Raw genomic sequence first — 22,029 nt, 5'->3', positions numbered from 1 at the left:
AGTATGGAACTAAATATTCTGATTCACTCAAAAACTTCCCCGAACCCATGCCAACCTTCACCGCAAGTCACATAACAACAAATACACATACGGGAGCATCAAATAGGGGAAACGGGCTAAAATTCACAATAAGACCGGCTATTTCATTACATTCTCCCCTCCTTCAAGAAATGTTTGTCCTCGAATGGGTTTAGAGTTATTCATGAAATGCCAAAAAGGTGAGGATATATGCTCCGCATATCATACTCGATCCCCTAAGTCTCCTTCTCGAACGGTTGACCCCTCCACTAAACCTTCACCAATGCAATATTCTTCAACCTCAGCTTGCGAACTTCCCTATCAAAATGGCGACTAGCTCCTCATCATAGTCAAATCCTTGTCCAACTGCACCGAGCCTAAAACCAATACAAGTGACGAATCCTCATAATACTTTCCAAGCATGGAAACATGAAACACTGGATGGACTCCCGAAAAGCTGGGTAGCAAAGCAAGTCGGTAATCCACCTCACCAACCCTCTCCAAAACCTCAAATGGACCAATATACTGAGGGCTCAACTTCCCCTTCTTTCCGAATCTCATCAAACCCTGCATGGGCGAAACTCTGAGCAAAACTCTCTCACCCACCATGAACAACACATTACAAACCTTCCTGTCAGCATAACTCTTTTGCCTGGACGCGCTGTAAAAGGCTGCTCCTAAATCAATTTCACCTTCTCCAAGGTGATAACAATAAGTTCGTGAATCCACACTAGAGTAAGAATTTGAGAAGTAAATGCGGAAGCAATAATAATAAGGAATTGACCAACTAGAATTGAAGTGCAAAAAATAAAGGTTATGGGAAAATTCAAGGAAAGAATTCCAGGAACTTCCAAGAACACAAGTTCTATAACCTTGACAAGACCAAGCAATAACGTCTTGATTTATTGAAGAAATCAAACGCCTTTACTTAAAAACAAATCAAAATAATAGATTCGGATCTTGACCGCTTTACGAGTAACTTGAGACAACAATCAATAACTAGTTTTAATCGCCTTCTAAAAATACCACAAAGGAATCTAAGATATCACAATAGAGAAGTAATCTTACTACCTTGAACTATGAACAAGTAAAGGTTGAAAGATAAATCTCAAAGCATAAGTAACAAAGGTTCAAAAGAACTCTCAAAGTATGATATTCTTAATCAATAATGAAGTGCCTCAATGAATGAGAAGAACTCCTTATTTATAGGAGTAAAAGTTCTTAAAATTAGGTAGGGGTTGCTAAGGGGTAACAAAAGTCATCAAATTTAGGTAGGGGACTGCTAAGGGGTAACAAAAGTCATTAAAATTAGGTAAGATGGTTGCTAAGAAATAAGAAAAGTCACAATATTAGGTAGGGGGAGGCCAAATCCCTTTGGGGCAAATTTGGGCCTTAAAATTACTAGTTTGAGCCATTGGTTTGGACTCCAATTGGGCTCCTTTTCAAACACCCCCTTTTGGACCTCTTTTAAGCTCATTTTTGAGCTCTTCTGGGTGCCCTTTTTCTAGATTTCAAGGACCGAGTTCGAGACCCAATATTTCTCCTCTTGGACTTCAATTTGGGCCACCAAATAATTGTAAAACTTGTACAATTCATCTTCTTTGGGCTTGAGCTCGTCCTCCACAAGTTAAAAGCTTCTTTATTTTCCATTGTAGTCCAGCAACCTTTGTCTGTAACTCTTTAGCTTGAGATCTTGTAAATGGCCTTCTTGGATCTTCCAAAACTCTATCCTTATCCTTGATGCTATCATTCCCCTCTTCTTGAAGAGAATTCGTCCCCGAATTTGGTCCTACATCAAACAAAGACAAGTCAACAACATTGAATATAGCACTTACTTGAAACTCACCAAGAAGGTCTAGCTTATAAGCATTGTCTCCAATATTTTCAAGGACTTAAAATGGGTCATCTCCTCTAGGATGCAACTTTGACTTCCTTTTGAAATAAAATCTCTCTTTTCTAAAATGAACCCAAACTAAATCTCCAGGTTTAAAAACAACTTGTTTTCGACCCTTATTCTTTCTCAAGGAAGTTTGCTTATTTTTCTTCTCAATTGCAAGCCTTATTTGTTCATAGATTTTTTTCATCATCTCAGCCTTTGCCCTACCATCAAGACTAGCAATATCATTAGTAGGTAATGATAATAAACCAAGGGGAGTAAGGGGAATAAAACCATAAACAACCTCAAAAGGGGACATACCTATAGACGAATGGATTGTTCTATTGTAAGCAAATTCAGTCATAGGTAAGTGGTCTTCCCAAGAAGTTAATTTATCTTTCAAATCAGCCCTCAACATGTTTCCTAATGTTCTATTAACTATTTCAGTTTGTCCATCAGTTTGTGGGTAACAAGAAGTAGAAAAGAACAATTTAGTGCCTAACTTCCCCCAAAATATACGCCAAAAGAAATTTTCAGCAAGTATGTCTAGTGTCTTTGGGGCTCCAAAGTGACCCATAAGCCCTCCGCAATGTGCATCCCTTAATACTTCACGTAAAGAGCAATTAAGGATACACAACTTATTTTCCTTAAAGAGAAACCCATCTTGGAGATTAAACCTCTCAAAAGGACCCAACTTACAGTCTGCATAAATCTTGCCAAAATCAACATCATTAGCATAAAGTCCCATTGATTTGATCAAAATCCATCAATTTAGAATTCCGAGTAGAAACTAAGACATACCTTCTTGTAAGTGCATCAATAACAACATTCTCTTTTCCTTGTTTGTAAGAAATTAAATAAGGGAATGTTTCAATGAATTCAACCCACTTAGCATGTCTCCTACTAAGCTTACCTTGACTCTTCAAGTATTTCAAGGATTCATGGTCAGTTTTAATAACAAACTCTCTCGGCCACAAGTAATGTTCCCATGTGCCTAAATCCCTTACCAAAGCATATAGATCTTTGTCATAAGTGGAATAGTTCAATGTGGCTCCACTCAACTTCTCACTAAAGTAGGCAATAGGTTTAGAATCTTGCATCAAAATAACACCTATTCCTTTGCTAGAAGCATCACATTCAGTTTTAAAAGATTTAGAAAAATTAGGCAATTGTAACAATGGAGCAGAACATAACTTTTATTTCAAAAAGTTAAAAGCATCATCTTGTTCTTTTCCCCATGTAAAATTCTTATCCTTTTCAATAACTTCAGTTAAAGGAGAAGTAATGGTGCTAAAGTCTCTCACAAACCTCCTATAAAAACAAGCAAGTCAATGAAAACTCCTAACTTCAGTTACACTCTTAGGTTTAGGCCATTATTTTATTACTTTGATTTTCTATACATCAACCTCAACTCCTTTAGAACTAACCACAAATCCCAAGAAAATCACACGATCCACAAAAAAGGTACACTTTTTAAGATTAGCAAATAAAAGTTGGTTTCTAAGAACTTCAAAAACTTGTTTTAGGTGTTCTGCATGCTCTTTTAAAGTGTTAGAAAAGATCAAGATATCATCGAAGTACACCACAACAAATTTTCCATAAAAATCCGTAAAGATATAATTCATTAATCTCATGAAAGTGCTAGGTGCATTAGTCAAACCAAAAGGCATAACTAACCACTCATAAAGCCCATATTTGGTCTTAAAAGCAGTTTTCCATTCATCTCCAGGATTCATTCGAATCTGATGATAACCACTTTTTAGATCAATTTTTGAAAAGATTTTGGATCCATGTAATTGATCCAATATGTCATCAAGACGAGGAATATGATGGCGATACTTTACCATTATCTTGTTGATTGCTCTACAATCCACGCACATCCTCCAAGTTCCATCCATTTTTGGTACCAGTAGGACGGGAATAGAGCAAGGGCTCATGCTCTCTCTCACAAAGCCTTTCTCAAGCAACTCATCAACTTGACTTTGAAGCTCTTTTGTCTCTTCAGGATTACTCCTATAAGCAGGCCTATTTGGAATTTGTGATCCAGGCACAAAATCAATTTGATGCTCTATTCCACACAAAGGTGGCAATCCATTAGGAATATCTTCAGGAAAGACATCTTCAAAATCCTGCAAAAGAGAAGAAATACTACTTGGCAAAGAAGAAGTTAGTAACTCAGAATTAATCAAAGCTTCTTTGTAAGTAAGTAGTATTATGGGCAACCCCTCTTTTCTTGCATTTAAACACTCTTTGGCTTTTATATAGAAACTCTCGTTTTTCCTTTCCTTAGCCTCTTTCCTCTCACCAAGACTTTCTATTTTTTCATTCAAACCCTTTTTATCTCTTCTCTTAAATTGATGCCCTCTCTCTCTTTCTCTCGACCATCTCTATTTTTTCTAACTCTTGGCCTCCTTTCTTTTCTTTTTCCTCAAGCTCACTTTTTATCCCTCCCCTTGGTTTTCCCATTATTTCCCTTAATCTCTTTTGATCTTCAAACACTTGAGAAGGAGATAAAGGTGCAAGAGTAAATTTTCTGCCATTTAGCTCCAGAGAATATCTATTCTTCCTTCCATCGTGAAAAATATTCCTATCATACTACCAGGACGACCCGGTAAGATATGACAAGCTTGCATAGGAATTATGTCACAAAGAATATCATCCTCAATTCTACCAACATTGAATGAAATCATGCATTATTTGTTTACCTTTACTTCACCACTATCATTTAACCATTTGATTCTATAGGGAGTAGGGTGTTTCATGCATGCAAGTCCCAATTTTTTCACAAAGTATGAACTCATCCCATTAGCACAACTACCACTATCAATGATCATAGAACAAGTTTTCCCCTTTATCCCACACCTAGTATGGAATATATTCTCCCTTTGTTCTTCACTATTGCTTCCCAAATTGATAGTCATAATCCTCCTAACTACTCCAATCATGCCATCATTAGGTAGTTCTATATCATCATCATTACTCACATCTCCCTGTTCTTCTCCCTCACGTTTTTAACTCTAATATCCTCCATCTTCTCTAAGTATGATGTTTCTTCTACTTGGACATTCATGCATCATATGTCCCCTTCCTTTACATTTATGACATTGAATAGAACTAGAAGGTGTAAAAGGTTTAGGGTTAAAGGTTTTACCTCCCTTTTTGTTCTCAAATTTACCTTTATCCTTGTCTTCTTGAGGTCTAGAAGAACTCTTCATCTCTTGATTCGGCCATGTCTTCTTGGAGATGGTGTTTGACCGACCTTTTGTCATGACCCAAACCGATGGGCCATGATGAGTGCCCGAGTCCTACCTGTCAAACACCCCTAAGCATGCATCTACGATATAAATAAACATGATTTACGGGTAGGTCATGGAATAACATCTGTCAATAAACTGCTGAATAACGTATGTGAGGAAAACATGCCCAAAAGACATATATATATATATATATATATATATATATATATATATATATATACGGAATATAGTAGGGCGAGCCGACAAGGATGCTATAGACAACTATATATCCAAAACTGGAAGCCGACAAGGCCACATACTATCCAACTATACATGACTGTCTACAGATCTCTAATAGAGTGTACAACTGTATAAAGGACGGGACGGGGCCCCGTCGTTCCCATATGTACATACCAAAAATAGTGTACCTATAAGGCCCCGTTAAAGTTTTCCTAAAAACCCGAGTTCCATGATGCCAAAGTAGGCGTAGAGGTTAATAATAGTAGTTCGAACCTTTTGGATTGATCAGTGCGCTGGGAGTTGAAGGAAAATATTGGGCAGAAGTATGCATTTCTGCGGCCCATTCTGCGGCCGCAGAACCACTTTGCGGACCGCAGACTGGTCGCAGAGTGGGGCAGATTTTTGGGGCATTTTTAATGCCTAATTTCGCGGCCATTATGCGACCGCATAACCATTTCACGTACCGCATTCTTGTCGTCATATACCGCCTTGGGATTTTTCGGAGGGAGGTTCTGCGGTGCACTATGCAACCACAGAACTGTTCTGCGGTGCATTATGCGACCGCAGAACAAGTCTACGGCCCGCATAGTAGGCACAGACCAGGTCAGTTCTTTTCCTGTTCTAGCCCCCCATTTTTGCGGTCATTTCACGGACCGTATAACCATTATGCAGTCGCATATGCGACCGCATAACCCATTCTGGAGCTTCATTTTTGGGGTTTTTAAACACGACCCTATTCCGTTAAAACACACCTCATAGACCATTTTGAGCACATTCCTGATATTTTAGAGTAATAGGGAGAGTTCTTAGAGTGGGGGAGCAACCTTTAACCATTATCCATCAATTCTTGCTCAATCATTGAGGATTAACAAAGGGAGTCTTCACCCTAAAGGTAAGAATCTATGTCCTAGCTCTCAATTTCGAAATTTTGCAAAAATGGGGTAATTAGAGAGAAAATTATTGGGTGTGGGGGTTGTTGTCTTGCATGCATGTATCCTTGAAGTATGTGGGAAGGTTGTGAGCTAAAAATAGTAGAGAGTGGGTGGGGAAAAGATGGAATCTTCCACAAAAAAGGGCTTAAAATATTGAGGCACACCTAGTGTTTGATAATATGCTCAGATAAGCTAAAACCATGTTCATCTTCCTAATTTTGATTCAATTTTGTTATATTGCTAAAATAGATTGAAGTGGCTAATATTCCAGAACATCTTAGAGTTTTAAGAAGCTAAATTGAGGTATGTTGGCTAAACCCCCTTCTTCTTAGAATTGAATCCCACGGTGTTCATGTAATTGGAGTAAGCCCTTGATCATTATAGAATTGGCGATTTCTAATGTGTTTGTGTTGAAAGATGTAAGTTCAATATTTATTTTAAATGCTTCATCATGTTATATTGTTATTGAGGATGTGTTCAAAAATGTGGAATATGTGTTAGAAACATTAAGACTTCATGTCAAGATCGAAATAAAGGTTGTTATGCCCAATTTGTATGAAAAGCCTCTGTGTGCCTAAGATTCCCAAATTGAATGGGAAGCCTGGTTATTGTTGAAAATGATAATGATATTGAATGTGGAAAAGGGTCCTGGAATTATGAAGTATGGCCAAGTGCCAAGAATGACTTTGTAATCGTGATCACTAGTGCCAATGAATTGAAAGATATGAAAGAAGTATGATGTGAGATGGTTGACTGAAAATGGTAACGTCTTGGGTGAGATGGCCTAGCCGATCGGGTCGTGATCCGATGCCATGCCGCACACATGGTGGCACTATGCTGGAAATTATAATGAAAATATGGTAATGTCTCAAATGAGATGTCCTAGCCGATCGGTCCGAGATCGAACCCTGTGTAAGAATACGGAGGTATTGTGAATTGTGGAATATCGGCACTAAAGATCACCCAACCTAATAACGTGGAAGTTGACTTGAAAAATTATATGACCTTTAAATTGATGTTTTAATATTATTTGAAAGCACTTATTGAAATTTTGACTGTTCCTATTGTATTATTATTCATTCTATTGAGTTGGTATTTAGCTATACATACTAGTGCTATTCGATGGTGCTAACGTCCCTTTTGCTGGGGGCGTTGCATCTTTAAATGGATGCAGGTGGTTACATAGCAGACAATGTTGATCACAGATAGTGTTGCATCCTCTTCTCAGTGGACTCGGTGAGCCCCATTTCATTTCGGGGTCATGTATTATACCTTTTGTTTATATTATGGTCACTTTTTGAGGTATAGCCGGGGCCTTATTGCCGGCACCATCTTTACTCTCTTTTGTATCTTTAGAGGCTCCGTAGACACTATGTGGGTTGTGTATGGGTGTTAGGAATGTTAAACAAGTATATGTTGTGTTGATCACTTGTTTCTCTCAGACTTTAAGAAATGTGTATTTTGAGACTTAAAGGCGCAATGACTAATGAGACGATTTAGGATTGTATGAATGAGATTCCTACTGTATAATTAATAAAATCACAACTTTTCTTGATCATGGGTTAATTGGGTAGAAAGTATCTAACAGGCTTGCTCGGTCGGGTTTCCTTGGTTGAGCGCCGGTCGCGCTTCCCGAGGTTGGGGTGTGACAAACTTGGTATCAGAGCCTAAGGTTTTAAATTTTCCTAGGATGTCTCGGAGCCGTGTCTAGAAGAGTCCTTCTTATTGGTGTGTTGTCGACCACATCTATAAGTTGGAGGCTACTTGGACATTTAGGAACAATACCCTTCTTTGATATTCTGGATCGTGTGATGAAACTAATTGTGCCATTGTTCCTCCTCTAACTCGTGCATTCCTTTAACTTTCAGTATATGGCACCTAAGAAGAGAGCAAGAACTTGCCAAGGAGCCAACGCCGCTTTAGGAGTGGAAATTGACCCTTTATTTGAGGATGCGGGTGAACACCCGAGGGGTGAGAATAATCCCCGACTGCTACACTACCTGATTCCACTACACCGGCACAGGCCACACCAATTCCTACACCTACTGAAGGTGCGACTTCATTGATGAGATGCATAAGACTCTCCGGGTTATGCATGCTACAGAGATGGAGGGAGTGGAGTTGGCCGCCAACCGCCTGAAAAGGGTGGCCTATTCTTGGTTTGAGCTGTGGGAGGACTCTCGGGAGGAGGGGAGCTCTCCAGTGAGATGGAGTGAGTTTGTTGATGCCTTTATAGACCATTTATTGCATGCCGAGACTAGGGTAGCCTGTGCCGCAAAGTCTGAGAATCTTAAGCAAGGGAGTAGGAGTGTGTGGGAGTATCACATTTAGTTCGCGCGCCTGTCAAAATATGCCATTCTCATGTTGCCTACTATGGAGGCTAGAGTGCGCCGGTTTATGCAGGGCCTAAGCCCCTTGATTATTAATGAGGCCGCTACAGCTGCCTTAAATTCAGATATGAACTATGGGAGGATGGTAGCATTAGCTCAAGCTACAAAGAACCGTAAGTTGAAGAACAAAATGGAGAGAGAGGGTACCAACAAGGCCCGGTCCACGGGCAACTTTGGGGAGTCATTTGGTGGGGGGGGAGATCAGCTTTCAGGTGAGGGTCATTAGGGCCAACCCAGTCTCATGCTCAGTCTTCAGCCAGTGCACCTCCAGGGGGAACAATCAACAACAGGGGAGTCGCTTCAGGCCCAATCAGGGCAGCAGGGGACCCCACCTTCATGGCCGATCAAGAGGGAGATTCCCGCAGCAGTGGAGGCCCCCATGCCCTAGGTGTGGGGAGACTTATGTGACCTTTAAATTGATGTTTTAATATTATTTGAAAGCTCTTATTGAATTTTTGACTGTTCCTCTTGTATTATTATTCATTCTATTGAGTTGGAGTTTAGCTATACATACTAGTGCTATTCGACAGTACTAACGTCCCTTTTGCCTGGGGCGCTGCATCTTTAAATGGATGCATGTGGTTACATAGCGGGCAGTGCTAATCACAGATAGTGCTGCATCCTCTTCTCAGCAGACTTAGTGAGCCCCATTTCATTCCTGGGTCATATATTATACCTTTTGTTTATATTATGGTCACTATTTGAGGTATAATCGGGGCCTTGTTACCGGCACCATGTTTACTCTCTTTTGTATCTTTAGAGGCTCCGTAGACACTATGCGGGTTGTGTATGGGTGTTGGGAATGTTAACCAAGTATATGTTGTGTTGATCACTTGTTCCTCTCAGATTTTAAGAAATGTGTATTTTGAGACTTAAAGGCACAATGACTAATGAAACGATTTAGGATTGTATGAATGAGATTCCTACTGTATAATTAATGAAATTACAATTTTTCTTGATCATGGGTTAATTGGGTAAAAAGTATTTAACAGGCTTGCTCGGTCGGGTTTCTTCGGTTGAGCGCCGGTCGCGCTTCCCGAGGTTGGGACGTGACATTACCAAAACTAGTAACAACTCCGGATCAAGTGGAGCACACCAACTCTCGCTGATCAAAGATCCTAAAAAGGGGGACCGTCATCCTATCTACCTGCACATGCGGGCATGAAACACAGCGTCCCCAGGCAAAAAGGGACGTCAGTACGAATAATGTACCGAGTATGTAAGGCATGAAAATCAGTACATAAAAGACATAAAAAAACATGGAGTAAAGGAATCCACCTGTAAGTCTAAATAACTTTGTGAATCCTGAAATATTTATAAGTTCATGCATGTGCATATAAATGTTGTATCATGCATAGGTATATGTGTACATAACATCATCAAGCCTCTGGCGGCATCCCATTCATATCATCTCGGCCTCTGTGGGCAAATTCATCAATATATACCAACTGATCTGGTGGTGGTGCGTATATAACGCTGTAACCCTTTCCCAAATCCCATATACATATAATATACGCCTATATAACGCCATCTGGTCATGGGTCAATGTACATGAATAAATGAATAAAATGCATAAAAAATACGTTAATAAGATTTCTCGGAATGTTATAAGATCAATATGCCTCCGGATAAACTTTATCAACTACGTATTTTTCTGAGACTAATAAACAGAATATGTAATAATAAGACACATGGGAAATCAAGAACATAGACACCCCGAGTACTTCTATGCATAGAGTCATTTATGAAAGCTGTGCGTTTGCTCATTTCGTTTGTATCGTATGAATCATGCCAAAAAGAAAGAAGGGGTAGCCTTAACATACCTGAACCGATTCTCTTGAAAATCCCTCTAACACATACTAATCATGAAAAAGACACGTAACGGCGGATCGAAGTAGGAAAAAATTCGTATGATGTTCTTGAGAAAGATTATACCGTGATCCCTTAGAATTGCAAATCCCATTGCTATTACGTAGTATAACTTCGTATGAATTTTTTTTTCTGAAGATCCGTTACTTGTAGATTAGATATAAGCACCTCTCTTTGTGAATTAGAGAGGTCTTATACCTTAGTGGGTGTGGGCCCCACTCATGTGGTACTTAGCCACATAACACTCTAAATGTGCCACCTTATTATATGAATTTAAGAGTCACATTTGCCTAAGGCCTTTGCGGCCACGTTGAGTCCCATTAGGCTTATCCAAAGATGCTAATTAATTAGTTAATCCCCCACAAAAAATCAATAATTACCTAATTTTTCATATAATTAAGAAATATCCCAAATTAGTTAAAATACTACTCACATTTAACGTACCTTATACACCTTACTAATGGTCATGTGGTACCTTGTATGACACTACTAGTCCATAAATACCGAGTATTATAGCTCGAACCGTATTTTATCCCAAATTGACAACCTTCAACAAAACTCATTTTCTTTGATTCGTTTACCCTCTAATCTTCACGGTACTTACTTACCACATGTTATAAATAGCATAAATACTTATAACCTCAAAAATAAATCTCATTCTCGAGCCTACGTCGATTAACTTACGACAAAACTTTAACGTACGAAAACGCGAAATGTAACATCCTTCCCCACTTAGAAACATTCGTCCTCGAATGTTTAACTCCCCGGGATCTATATAAATTTTGGCAGAGTTGCCTTTGTAACAGTACTACTATCAACCCTTCCTATAGAAAACTCAATAATTCAATGCCACATATTGCCACAATCATCAATCACGACAATGGCCTCACACGACCAATGAATATAATTAACACAAGAATCCATACTCGTACCTTAAGGCTATGATGTATCAGTCAGATCCTCCTCTGGAAGAGGAAACAAGCGAGGATACCTAGACTTCACGTCCTCTTCAGCTTCCCAAGTCATTTCTTCCACATTGTTGTTTCTCCAAAGTACTTTCACCGAAGCTACGTCTTTAGTCCTCAATCTCCAAACCTGTCTAGACTGTATAGCAATGGGAGTTTCCTCATATGATAGCTGCTCTGTGACCTGAACATCATCAACTGACATGACTCTAGAAGGATCTCCGACACATTTACGAAGCATAGACACATGAAAGACTGGATGTACAGACTCCAAGTCAGAAGGTAAGTCTAACTCATATGCTACCTGCCTACCTTGCGTATGATCTTATATGGTCCAATGTACCGAGGGCTAAGTTTCCATTCTTACCGAACCTCAAAACGCCTTTCATCAGTGATACATTTAGGAATACCCAATCATCAACCTGAAACTCCAAGTCTCGTCGTCGATTATCCGCATAAGACTTCTGTCACACCCCAAACTCAGGGAGCGCGACCAGTGCTCAACCGAGAGAACCTGACCGAGCAAGCCTATTAGACTTCCTTCTACCCAAACTCATCCATGAATAAAGATGAGATGTACTCCATTAATCAATCACTAAAAATATTTTATTAACAACTTCCTTTTCATTCCCATTAGCAGCTTTATTCATAATTTCTAAAACATTACGAGTTTATAGAATTAATGAAATACATAATTTCCAAGTACCAACATTTCTAGTTCAATTCCCAACATCAACCATCCCCAGAAATAACATTGTACAATTTCAACACATGAGTATATAGAAATCTAATCATACTGGATATATTTATAAATCAAAGCATTAGTTAAAGCAACCACTAATGGGCATGAATTGAGTACAAAAGCTTTTAGGTAATTCTATCTTCGAAGTCATTTTTAAACAATTGAGTCGAGGATCATTTCATATTCTTTATCGCGTCTTCTCAAATCATTTGCACTACTAGACACAATCATAACATAAATTCTTGGCACGCTGGCCACACTCTATATCCCCAATTAACCTATTTCACTCCCAACCATCTTTATAGATTATCAACAACAAGACATTTCCAAATCAAGACTTAAGGTACACATATGAGCAATTAAGAGTCTTAAGAATATTGAGATTTTCTCACACAATTTGGCATACTATCTTTCATTGAAACATGACTCAAAGCCATAACCTTTTAATAGGTAACCCATACTTAGAAACTTACGGAAACATTATGAAATTCAATTCCAAGAGAGAGTTTAGCCAACATACCTCAATCGAGCTTCCTTAACTCTAGAATGATCCGTAATTCTTAGTAATCCCGATCTATTTTGAGACATAACAAAATTGAACCACAATTAGGAAGATATTCATGGTCTCAGTTCATTTGAGCATTTTATCAGACACTAGGTGTGCAAATTTAATCACAAGGTTCTTCTACAAGATTCCCTTCACTCCACAACCCAATCCTTACTTATTTCAGCTAAACAATCTTCCCACAATTCTTATTGGTACATGCATGTATAAATAATAATCTCATACCCATGAATCATACTCCTAATCAACCATTTTCTACCCAAATTCAAAATTGAAAACTAGGGTATGGAACCTTACCTCTTAGATGAAGAACTTGTGGGTTTTCCTTGTTAATCTTCCAAGATTTGAGCAAGACTTGATGAATAATTAGGCTAGGGTTTTCTTCTCTCTCTCTCTATAACACTCTCCCTTCTCTCTAAAGCATCAGATTTGTGCTAAAAAATAACCCCAAACGTGTATTTAACGAAGTAGGGTCGGGTTTTAAAAACCCAAAAATGGAGCTACGGACGCATAATGGATATGCGGAGCACATATTGGTCGCATAATTACAGACCCAAATGATCAAAAATCTGTCCGTGTATGCGGTCACTGTGCGGTCCGCATAACTGTTATGAGATCGCATAATGCACCGCATAACAATTATGTGGTCGCAAATCTGACCGCATAATTGCTCCTAGACTGGCCCTTCTCCTGCTCACTTCTGCGGCCATTATGCGGCCCGCAGAGTGATTATGCGGTCGCATAATGGACCGCATAAACACGCTTTTCCGCCAAAAAATTTCCTTTACTTTTCGGTGCATTGTTCAACCCAAAAAGTCCGAACCATGGATCACAAGCTCGCCGCGAAGATTTTATACCATCCTCAAACACATAAGCCTACTTTGGCACTATGAACCTTGAATTCACTTGCGAAATTTACGGGGCTATACACTGAAATACTTCAAAATTTTCTGAGGTGTTACAACTTCTGACGGCTTTGAGTTGCTAATAGCCTTTCCTATATAAGCTTACTCTTCTCGATTGACTGTTGTACGAACTCTGGTCCTACTAACTTAGTTTCCCTAACATCAAATTATCGTATAGGCGACCTACACTTCCATCCACAAAGAGCTTCGTATGGAGTCATCTGAATACTGGAATGATAGCTATTATTATACGCGAACTCAATAAGCGGAAGATGATCATCCCAGCTACCCTTGAAGTCTATCACACAAGCCCGTAACATATCCTCAAGTGTCTGAATAGTATGCTCAGCATGTCCGTCTGTCTAGGGATGAAATGTTGTACTAAGACTTACCTGAGTCCCCAATCCTTTTTGAAAGGACCTCCAAAAATTAGCTGTAAACTGAGCACCTGTATCCGAGATAATAGATATAGGGACACAGTGAAGTTATACTATCTCCTTAATATAAAGCCTTGCATAATCGTCTGCGGAATATGTAGTCCTAACGAGCAGAAAATGGGCTGATTTTGTAAGTCTATCAACAATCATCCATATAGAATCGAACTTACGCTAGGTACGACGTAAGACTACGATGAAATCTATATTAATTACTTCCCACTCCCAAGTCAGAATCCCATAGCCTGCAATAATCCACCGGGTTTTTGATGCTCAATCGTAACATGCTGACAATTAGGGCACTGAGCAACAAAATCCGCTATATCCTTTATCATTCTGTCCCACCAATATATTTCCCTGATATCATGATACATCTTTGTTGTTCATGGATGGACAGAATAACGAGAATAGCGAGTCTGTCCCATAACCTGCTGGCGTAGCCCTGCAACAATAGGGACACATAATCGTCCTCGATATCTAAGGACTCCATCTCCTATAATCTCAAATGGTGTCTTCTCCTTCTGAGGGTTGTATCCCTATAGTGAGCTAACATGGGATCCTCATACTAGCGTTGCTTTACTTCAGTTACTAAAAAGGATGTTGTCATGTCCTGAATAGTTACTGTAATGACCCAGCCAGTTGTTTTGAGAATTTAAGTCCCGATCGACGGCATAAGACCTTGAGAAGCTTCGTATTATGTGTATTGACTTGCGTGCATGGTTGAATTCAGTTACCGGATGATTTGGAGTGATTTGGGATACTTGGTCCCTAAAACAGAAGCTTAAATCTTAGGATTTTGACCGTAATCGGAACTGTGTGAAGATGACTCTGGAATGGAGTTTCGTTAGCTCCGTTGGGTGATTTTGGACTTAGGAGCATGCCCGAAATGTGAATTTGAGGTTTGTAGCTGATTTAGGCATGAAATGGCGAAAGTTAAATTTTTAGAGATTTGGACCGGAAGTGGACTTTTTGATATCTGGATCGGAATGCAATTCTGAGAGTTGGAACAACTTCGTTATGTTATTTGGGACTTGCCTGCAAAATTTGACGTCATTCCGGATTGATTTGATAGGTTTCGGCGTGAGTTTTAGAAGTTGGAAGATTTGAAAGTTCTTAAGTTCGATTCATGGTGCGATTTGTATTTTTGGAATTGTTTGATGTGATTTGAGACCCCGAGCGAGTCCGTGTTAGGTTATGGAACTTGTTTGTGTGTTTAGACGGGGTCTCGGGGGCCTCGGGTGTGTTTCGGATGGGCTACGGGTCATTTCCTCCTATTTTGAACTGCTGCTATCTGTCATCTGGTTTCCTTCATCACGTTCACGTCCTTTCCTTCGCGTTTGCATAGTGTTATTTTGGAGGGTGAAATATTTCCTCTTCACATTCACAGTCATCCTCTCGCGTTTGCGAAGTTCTGCCACCTTCCTAGTCTATTAATAACAAAACGTATTTTTCCAATGTATAAAATAAAAATTCCAATGGCTTTGGCTACTCTCCCCTTTCTTCGTGTTCGCATTCCCTATCACGCATTCACGAAGTGAAAACCAGGCCTTGAGCACTAGTGATCATTTTTCTCTTTGCATTCGCGTGTCTCTTACGCGTTCGCATAGCTATGTCATTTCATTCTTCGCGTTCGCGTACTACTTCACGCATTCGCGAAGAGCAGTCGCTGGGCCATCAGATTTTTCCTCTCCGCGTTTGCGAACGTGTTGTCATGTTCGCGAAGCACAATTGGGCAGTTTCAATTTTCCTTCTTTGCGAACGCGATTGCTCTTCCGGATTCGCGATGCATAAACACCTGGGCAGAATAGAAGTTCTCTATTCCGAGGGTTAGGCCATTTTTATCATATCTTTACTTGTGGAGCTCGATTTTGAGTGATTCTTTGTGGGCTTTTTAATAAAATTGATTGGGTAAGTGTTCTTCACCTAGAATTTTATATTTTTCATGATTTTATATTTATTTTTATCATTTAATTTGTGTTTTGAGTTGAGGAAAATGGTGGTTTATGAAGAAAATTTCCAAAATGAAAAATCATGATTTGAGGGACGAAATGGTATCGAAATTTGATAATTTTTGTATGGTTGGACTCATATTAGAATGGGTGTTTGGGTTTTGTAAAATTTTTCGGCTTCCGAGGTACGGGCCCGGGGGTCGACTTTTGGATCGATTTTTAGATTTTAATAAAAATTGAAGCTTTATGATCCGTAATAGTTTCTTAGGAGTGTTATTATGCTTGAAGTTATTTTGATTAGAATTGAGCCGTCCGGAGGTCATGTCACCTGAGAAGTTTATTTTTGAGTATCGGTTTGTCTTCTTTGAGGTAAGTATCTTGCCTATCCTTATGTGGGGGATTTTCCCTTAGGATTTGAGTCTTCTATGTTGACTGTAGTCTGTGTACGCGAGGTGACGAGTGTGTGCTCAGACTTATTTGTGGAAAGTTGGCCTTTTAGGGTTCTTAGGTCCTTATATTCACTGAGTATGAAGTTGTTCTTGATATGATTAGGTTCCTATTTACTAGTTTCACCTCTACATGCTTTAATTAGAATTAATTGCTTTCAGGATTCACTCTTATTGCCTATTCGACTCTTATTTGAGTTAACTGAAGATTTTACCTCTTCTATTGTCATGCTATCTTTTCATAACTGCTTATCTTTATTTAGAATTATTATTAGCTCATCCTATAATTGTTCAGTCTTAATTGAGGTTATGATTATCTTTCCGCTGCTTATCCTTAATTGAATTGTTGAATATCCTTCGTAATTTCTCAACCTTAAAAGAAGTTTAGACATCCTATATTTAGTCGACTTGTTTTAATTGGAATTATTTGACTCGTATTAGCTTCCCTGTTGTTGAAATGTATATTGTGGTATCGTTGCTACATATTAGTTTTCCCTTGTCGAGCAGTCTTCTTTACGCCTAACATTCTTTACTGTGGTTAATCCTTGTGAATTGGTTTTACCGTTTCTTGTGATTTAAAGTTCTTGAGTTGATTTACTTGTCGTACTTTGTATTATTGCCATTGTTGCTGTTGTACTTGTTGTGGTGATGCACGAGGTTTCTGCCGTGCGGTTGTGGTTATTGTGATACACGAGGTTTCTGCCGTGCGATTGTGGTTATTGTGATGCACGAGGTTTCTGCCGTGTGGTTATTGTGATGCACGAGATTTCTCCCGTGTGGTTGTTGTTATGGGGTTGCACGAGGTTTCTGCCGTGCTATTGTTACTATTGATGTTTTCACATGCGGCGTGATAAGGCGGGATATATATATATATATATATATGTATGTGTGTATATATATATATATATATATATATATATATATATATATATATATGGGGGTTGCGCATGTGGCAAGACAAGGTGGGAACATTGTTATGCACGTGTGACGAGACAAGGCGGGCATTTATGTTACTATTGCACACGTGGCGAGACAAGGTGGGCTGTGTCAGGGATTGAATTGTGGTGATTTGTGGCCTGGGGGCATTCTTGTTGTTGATATTTGTGTAGTGGTATACGCACCTGTGTGAGCTTTATCTTGTGAAAGCTGTGAGAAAATATTCTACGTGCTGTCCGTTCTTTTTCCTTATGCTTATTTGCTGATATGGACTATGGTAGGACACTTGCACAAGCATACACGTAGTTAAGCACTCTTATCGGATAAGAGGTGTTCTTGATATTGTTGAGCATAGATGCTCACCCTTGTTTACTTGCCTTCTATGTGAGAATGGATCTTTGGCACGTGAGTTGTCAGTGCGGTTATAAGGTATTATGAGGGTACATGATGCCAAGTGTTAGGGTTTGGGTATTGAGACCCGTGAGTTATGATTTGTCCGAGGTTCGGTACCTCGTGGAGTTGTTGACTAAAACCTGATGTAAAAGCGGTTGTAGTCACTGAGTTATTACTTGTCCTTGCTGTATTTGTGATTCCGGATTTAGGTTGTGCTCCATTCACTTTGTCTGTGTCATTTTCATGATATTCCGCTGATATTTGTTGTTTCCTTCCTAGTTGCCATTACTGTATTGTGATCCATATTACATAGTCTTTATGTAGACATCATACTTCTGTTGTTCATATACTTATACCTATTCAGTTTATTAGACCAGTGGGTATCTTGACTGTTCCTCGTTACTACTCTACCGAGGTTAGTCTTGATACTTACTAGGCACCGCTGTGGTGTGCTCATTCTACACTTCTGCACATTTTTGTGCAGATCCAGGCACTTGTTCGTTAGCTAGCTGTGTGGACTGTTGCTATGGAGACTCAAGGTAAACCTACTACTGCGTTCGCAGGCGTTGGAGTCACCTTCAAGTTTTCGTTTTGCACTGTTTATTCCTATCTTTGGACAATTGTATTTAGATATTTTCTAGAAAATACACTGTAGAGCTTATGACTTGTACTACCAGTTTTGGAAATTGTAAATTTAAGGGATTTATATTTCAAATTGTTAGATGTTATTTAAATAATGTTGTTGCTTCAATTAATGTTAGGCTTACCTAGTCCCTAAGACTAGGTTCCATCACGATACCCAACAGAGGGAAAATTAGGTCGTGACAAGTTGGTATCAGAGCTCTAGGTTCATAGGTGCTACGAGTCATAAGCGAGCTTAGTAGAGTCTCTCGGATCAGTACAGAGACGTCTGTACTTATCTTTGGGAGGTTACGGAACTATTAGGACAATCTCACTTCTTTCATTCCTATCGTGCGAGCTTATTGATCTCGGAGTTTGAACTTTTATCATTCCATTCTCTCATAGATGGTGAGGACACGAGCTACAGTTATCGACGACGCTGCTCTCAGAGTAGGTATCACTAGAGGCAGAGGCAGAGGCCGACGAGGAGTAAGTGCCACAGCCAGAGCACCTACCAGAGCAACAGTTGAGGAGCCGCTAGTAGTTCCAAATGGGGAGCAAGTACCGGAGGTGCCTGCTGTTACCCCTGGACTTCAGGAGACCTTAGCACAGTTCTTGAGCATGTTTGGTACATTGGCTCAGGCGGGGTTGATTCCGGTTACACCGGCTACTTCACAGACCGGGGGAGGAACCCAGACTCCCGCTGCCCGTACCCAGATCAGCGAGTTCATGTTGGTCAGGTTCCAGGTGTCATGGCGACACAACCTATGGTTCCAGTTCAGCCCGTGGTCAGGGCAGCAACATCTGAGGAAGAGCAGCTTAGACTTGCAAGGTTTAAGAAATATGACCCTCCTACATTCAGTGGTTTGGCTTCAGAGAGTGCACATGGTTTTGTGGAGGAGTGTCACCGCATTCTCCGTACTATGGGTATTGTGGAGACGAGCGGGGTTGCTTTTACTACGTTCCAGCTCAAGGGAGCGTCTTATCAGTGGTGGTTGGCATATTAGTTGGGTAGCCCAACCGAGTTAGCTTCACTTACGTGGGTTCAATTTTTAGAGATGTTCCTGAGAGAGTTTGTACCTCAGTCCCTTCGAGATGCATGGCGCGCGGAGTTTGAGCAGCTGCACCAGGGCACTATGTCAGTGTCAGAGTATGCCGTGAGATTCAGTGATTTGGCTAGGCATGCACCTGCTTTGGTCTCCACCATTAGAGAGCGTGTCCAAAGATTCATTGAGGGACTCTGGCATGATATTCAGTTCAGCATGGCTCAGGAGTTAGAGTCAGATGTTTCGTTTCAGTAGGTGGTAGGGATCGCTCGCCGAGTAGAGGGCATGTGGGATCAGAAGAGATAAGATAGGCAAGGCCATGAAAGAGAGTACATGTGAGATCAGAAGAGAGAGGACAGGGAGGTGAGGAGGACTCGTAGACTAGAGAGATCTACTGGTCTTTATTTTGGAGGCATGGTACGACATGGTAGAGGTTTTGTGGGTCAGCCAGTTCAGTTTGCACTTCAGGCTTCGCACAATATTTTAGGTGCTCATGGGTCTCAGAGTACCCATACCGCACAGTTCCCAAAGCTACATCGGCAGAGAGGTTGTTTTGAGTGCGGACATACCAACCACAAGGTGAGAGATTGTCCTAGATTTCGGACAGATGTGTCACAACGGGGTATTCAGGTGAGTAGAGGGCCCCCAAGAGGGGAAGGCCCATCCCATTGATGTGTCTCATATAGTAGGCTGGAGGCCGCTGCACCAGCTGATGTCATACAAGTATGCTTTTGATTTGTTACAGAGAGGCACCATTCGTATTTTGATTCGGTTCTGCTTATCGGAGCGAGTTCCCCTATTTGTTGTCCCACCTATGGGTGAGTTCATGACTTAGTATTATATTTAGGTGTTTACCCCTGTTGGGAGATTCTATGAGTGATAGCCGTGTCTATCATTGTTTTAATTCATTATTGAAAGTTACGAGACTATAAGTGAATTCATGTTGTCTATTATGACAAGTTTGATGTGATTCCTGAGTAAATTGGTTACGATTTGTGATTTGATACTCTACCGGGGGTGAGAGTTTAGTAAGAGTTGTGATTTTATTGGCAGAATTGAGTTAGTGAAAGATTTTCATTGGTATGATGTGTATTCGACTTGTGATTCAGAGTTGAGGGTGAGACCCTCGCGACTCTATGTGATTTGATATGATTGAGCCGGGCTACGTGCCGCAGTAGAAGTTATACCAGGATGAGATCCTTATGATTTGTTCATGTACTTTGATTTTTCCTTTTAAATTGATTTATAGTATGGTATTGTTAGAGAGTTGTTCCTGTCGGACTTGTTTGATATTTCTCTTATGTGTCTCTCTTTACATATTCAGTCATTTTCGTTATGTGCTTCTTGAGTTTTAGATTACGTGGTGTGCGCCCGGTGGTGTCAGTTGTGACTTGTTGATTAGGGTGTATAGTTAAGAGGTCTTTATGTTTCTTGCATAGTTGTCGGTGTTGTGGAGGTTTGAAACAGGGTTCTAACGAATATGAGGCTAATTGTCGGTGCTGGTTTTGATTGCAGGCAGCTATTGTGATAAGAAATATTATTATGGGCCTATGTGTGGTGTGTCTTGTTATGTGGTCGTACCTTGTGGGTGTAGGCATGATTTGTTACAGCTGGTTCAGATTGATACCGGTTATGGATTTAGAATCGGGTCTTTTGAAGATAAATAGAAGGTGAGAATTTTGACTCTAAGGCTTATCCGAGTTGATAGAAAGGATAAATTACAGTTGGGATGGTGTCATCAGGCTTATGTGGATTGGGGTGACGTGGGGTCCCCCGCGGGTGTATGTTGGATATGTGCTTTCAGTAATTTGAAGACTTCGAGGTGATCTTTGGCACGTTCGAGGATGAACATTTGTTTAAGAGGGGTAGGATGTAACGACCCGGCCAGTCGTTTTGAGAATTTAAGTCCCGATCGGCGGCATAAGACACTGAGCAGCTTCGTATTATGTGTATTGACTTGCGTGCGTGGTTGAATTCAGTTACCGGATGATTCAGAGTGATTTGGCACACTTGGTTCCTAAAACGGAAGCTTAAGTCTTAGGATTTTGACCGTAGTCGGAATTGTGTGAAGACGATTCCGGAATGGAGTTCCGTCGGTTCCGTTAGCTAGCTGTGTGGACTGTTGCTGTGGAGACTCAAGGTAAACCTGTTTCTGCGTTCGCAGGCTTTGAAGTCACCTTCAAGTTTTCGTTTTGCACTGTTTATTCCTATTTCTGGACAGTTGTATTTAGAGGTTTTCTAGCAAACATTCTGTAGAGCTTATGACTTGTACTACCGGTTTTGGGAATTATAAATTTAAGGTATTTCTATTTCAAATTGTTAGATGTTATTTAAATAATGTTGTTGCTTCAAATAATGTTAGGCTTACCTAGTCCCTAAGACTAGGTGCCATCACGATACCCAAAGGAGGGGAAATTGGATCGTGACAGTTACGCCGGTATCACCTGAGTCCAGTAATCGAACTCT

General features: G+C 40.1%; 1 protein-coding gene across 1 annotated transcript; it reads right to left on the bottom strand.

The window, feature by feature from the left end:
* Nucleotides 1–1,610: 1,610 nt before the first annotated feature.
* Nucleotides 1,611–4,925, bottom strand: LOC138909340 (uncharacterized). The gene is made up of 7 exons (XM_070200534.1): nt 4,879–4,925; nt 4,600–4,714; nt 3,739–4,023; nt 3,203–3,205; nt 2,808–3,087; nt 1,986–2,596; nt 1,611–1,877 (listed from the first exon to the last, which is right to left on the bottom strand). Exons 1-7 carry the CDS (start codon nt 4,923–4,925, stop codon nt 1,611–1,613), a joined length of 1,608 nt encoding a protein of 535 aa, XP_070056635.1.
* Between the last annotated feature and the right edge of the window lie 17,104 nt (nt 4,926–22,029).

The sequence above is a fragment of the Nicotiana tomentosiformis genome, chromosome 1, assembly GCF_000390325.3.
Source record: "Nicotiana tomentosiformis chromosome 1, ASM39032v3, whole genome shotgun sequence".
In the NCBI taxonomy this organism is placed as follows: domain Eukaryota; kingdom Viridiplantae; phylum Streptophyta; class Magnoliopsida; order Solanales; family Solanaceae; genus Nicotiana; species Nicotiana tomentosiformis.
The sequence above is the reverse complement of the archived record's forward strand: the minus strand, read 5'-3'. Positions and strand labels throughout refer to the sequence as shown.

Excerpts from the sequence above, each read along its gene's own strand:
- LOC138909340 (XM_070200534.1), bottom strand. The coding sequence starts at position 4,925 with ATGGAGGATATTAGAGTTAAAAACGTGAGGGAGAAGAACAGGGAGAT. Across the intron at positions 2,597-2,807 it reads GAAATACTTGAAGAGTCAAG|ACTGTAAGTTGGGTCCTTTT; the intron begins GTAAGCTTAGTA and ends AGATTTATGCAG. Across the intron at positions 1,878-1,985 it reads AACCTGGAGATTTAGTTTGG|CTAGACCTTCTTGGTGAGTT; the intron begins GTTCATTTTAGA and ends AATGCTTATAAG.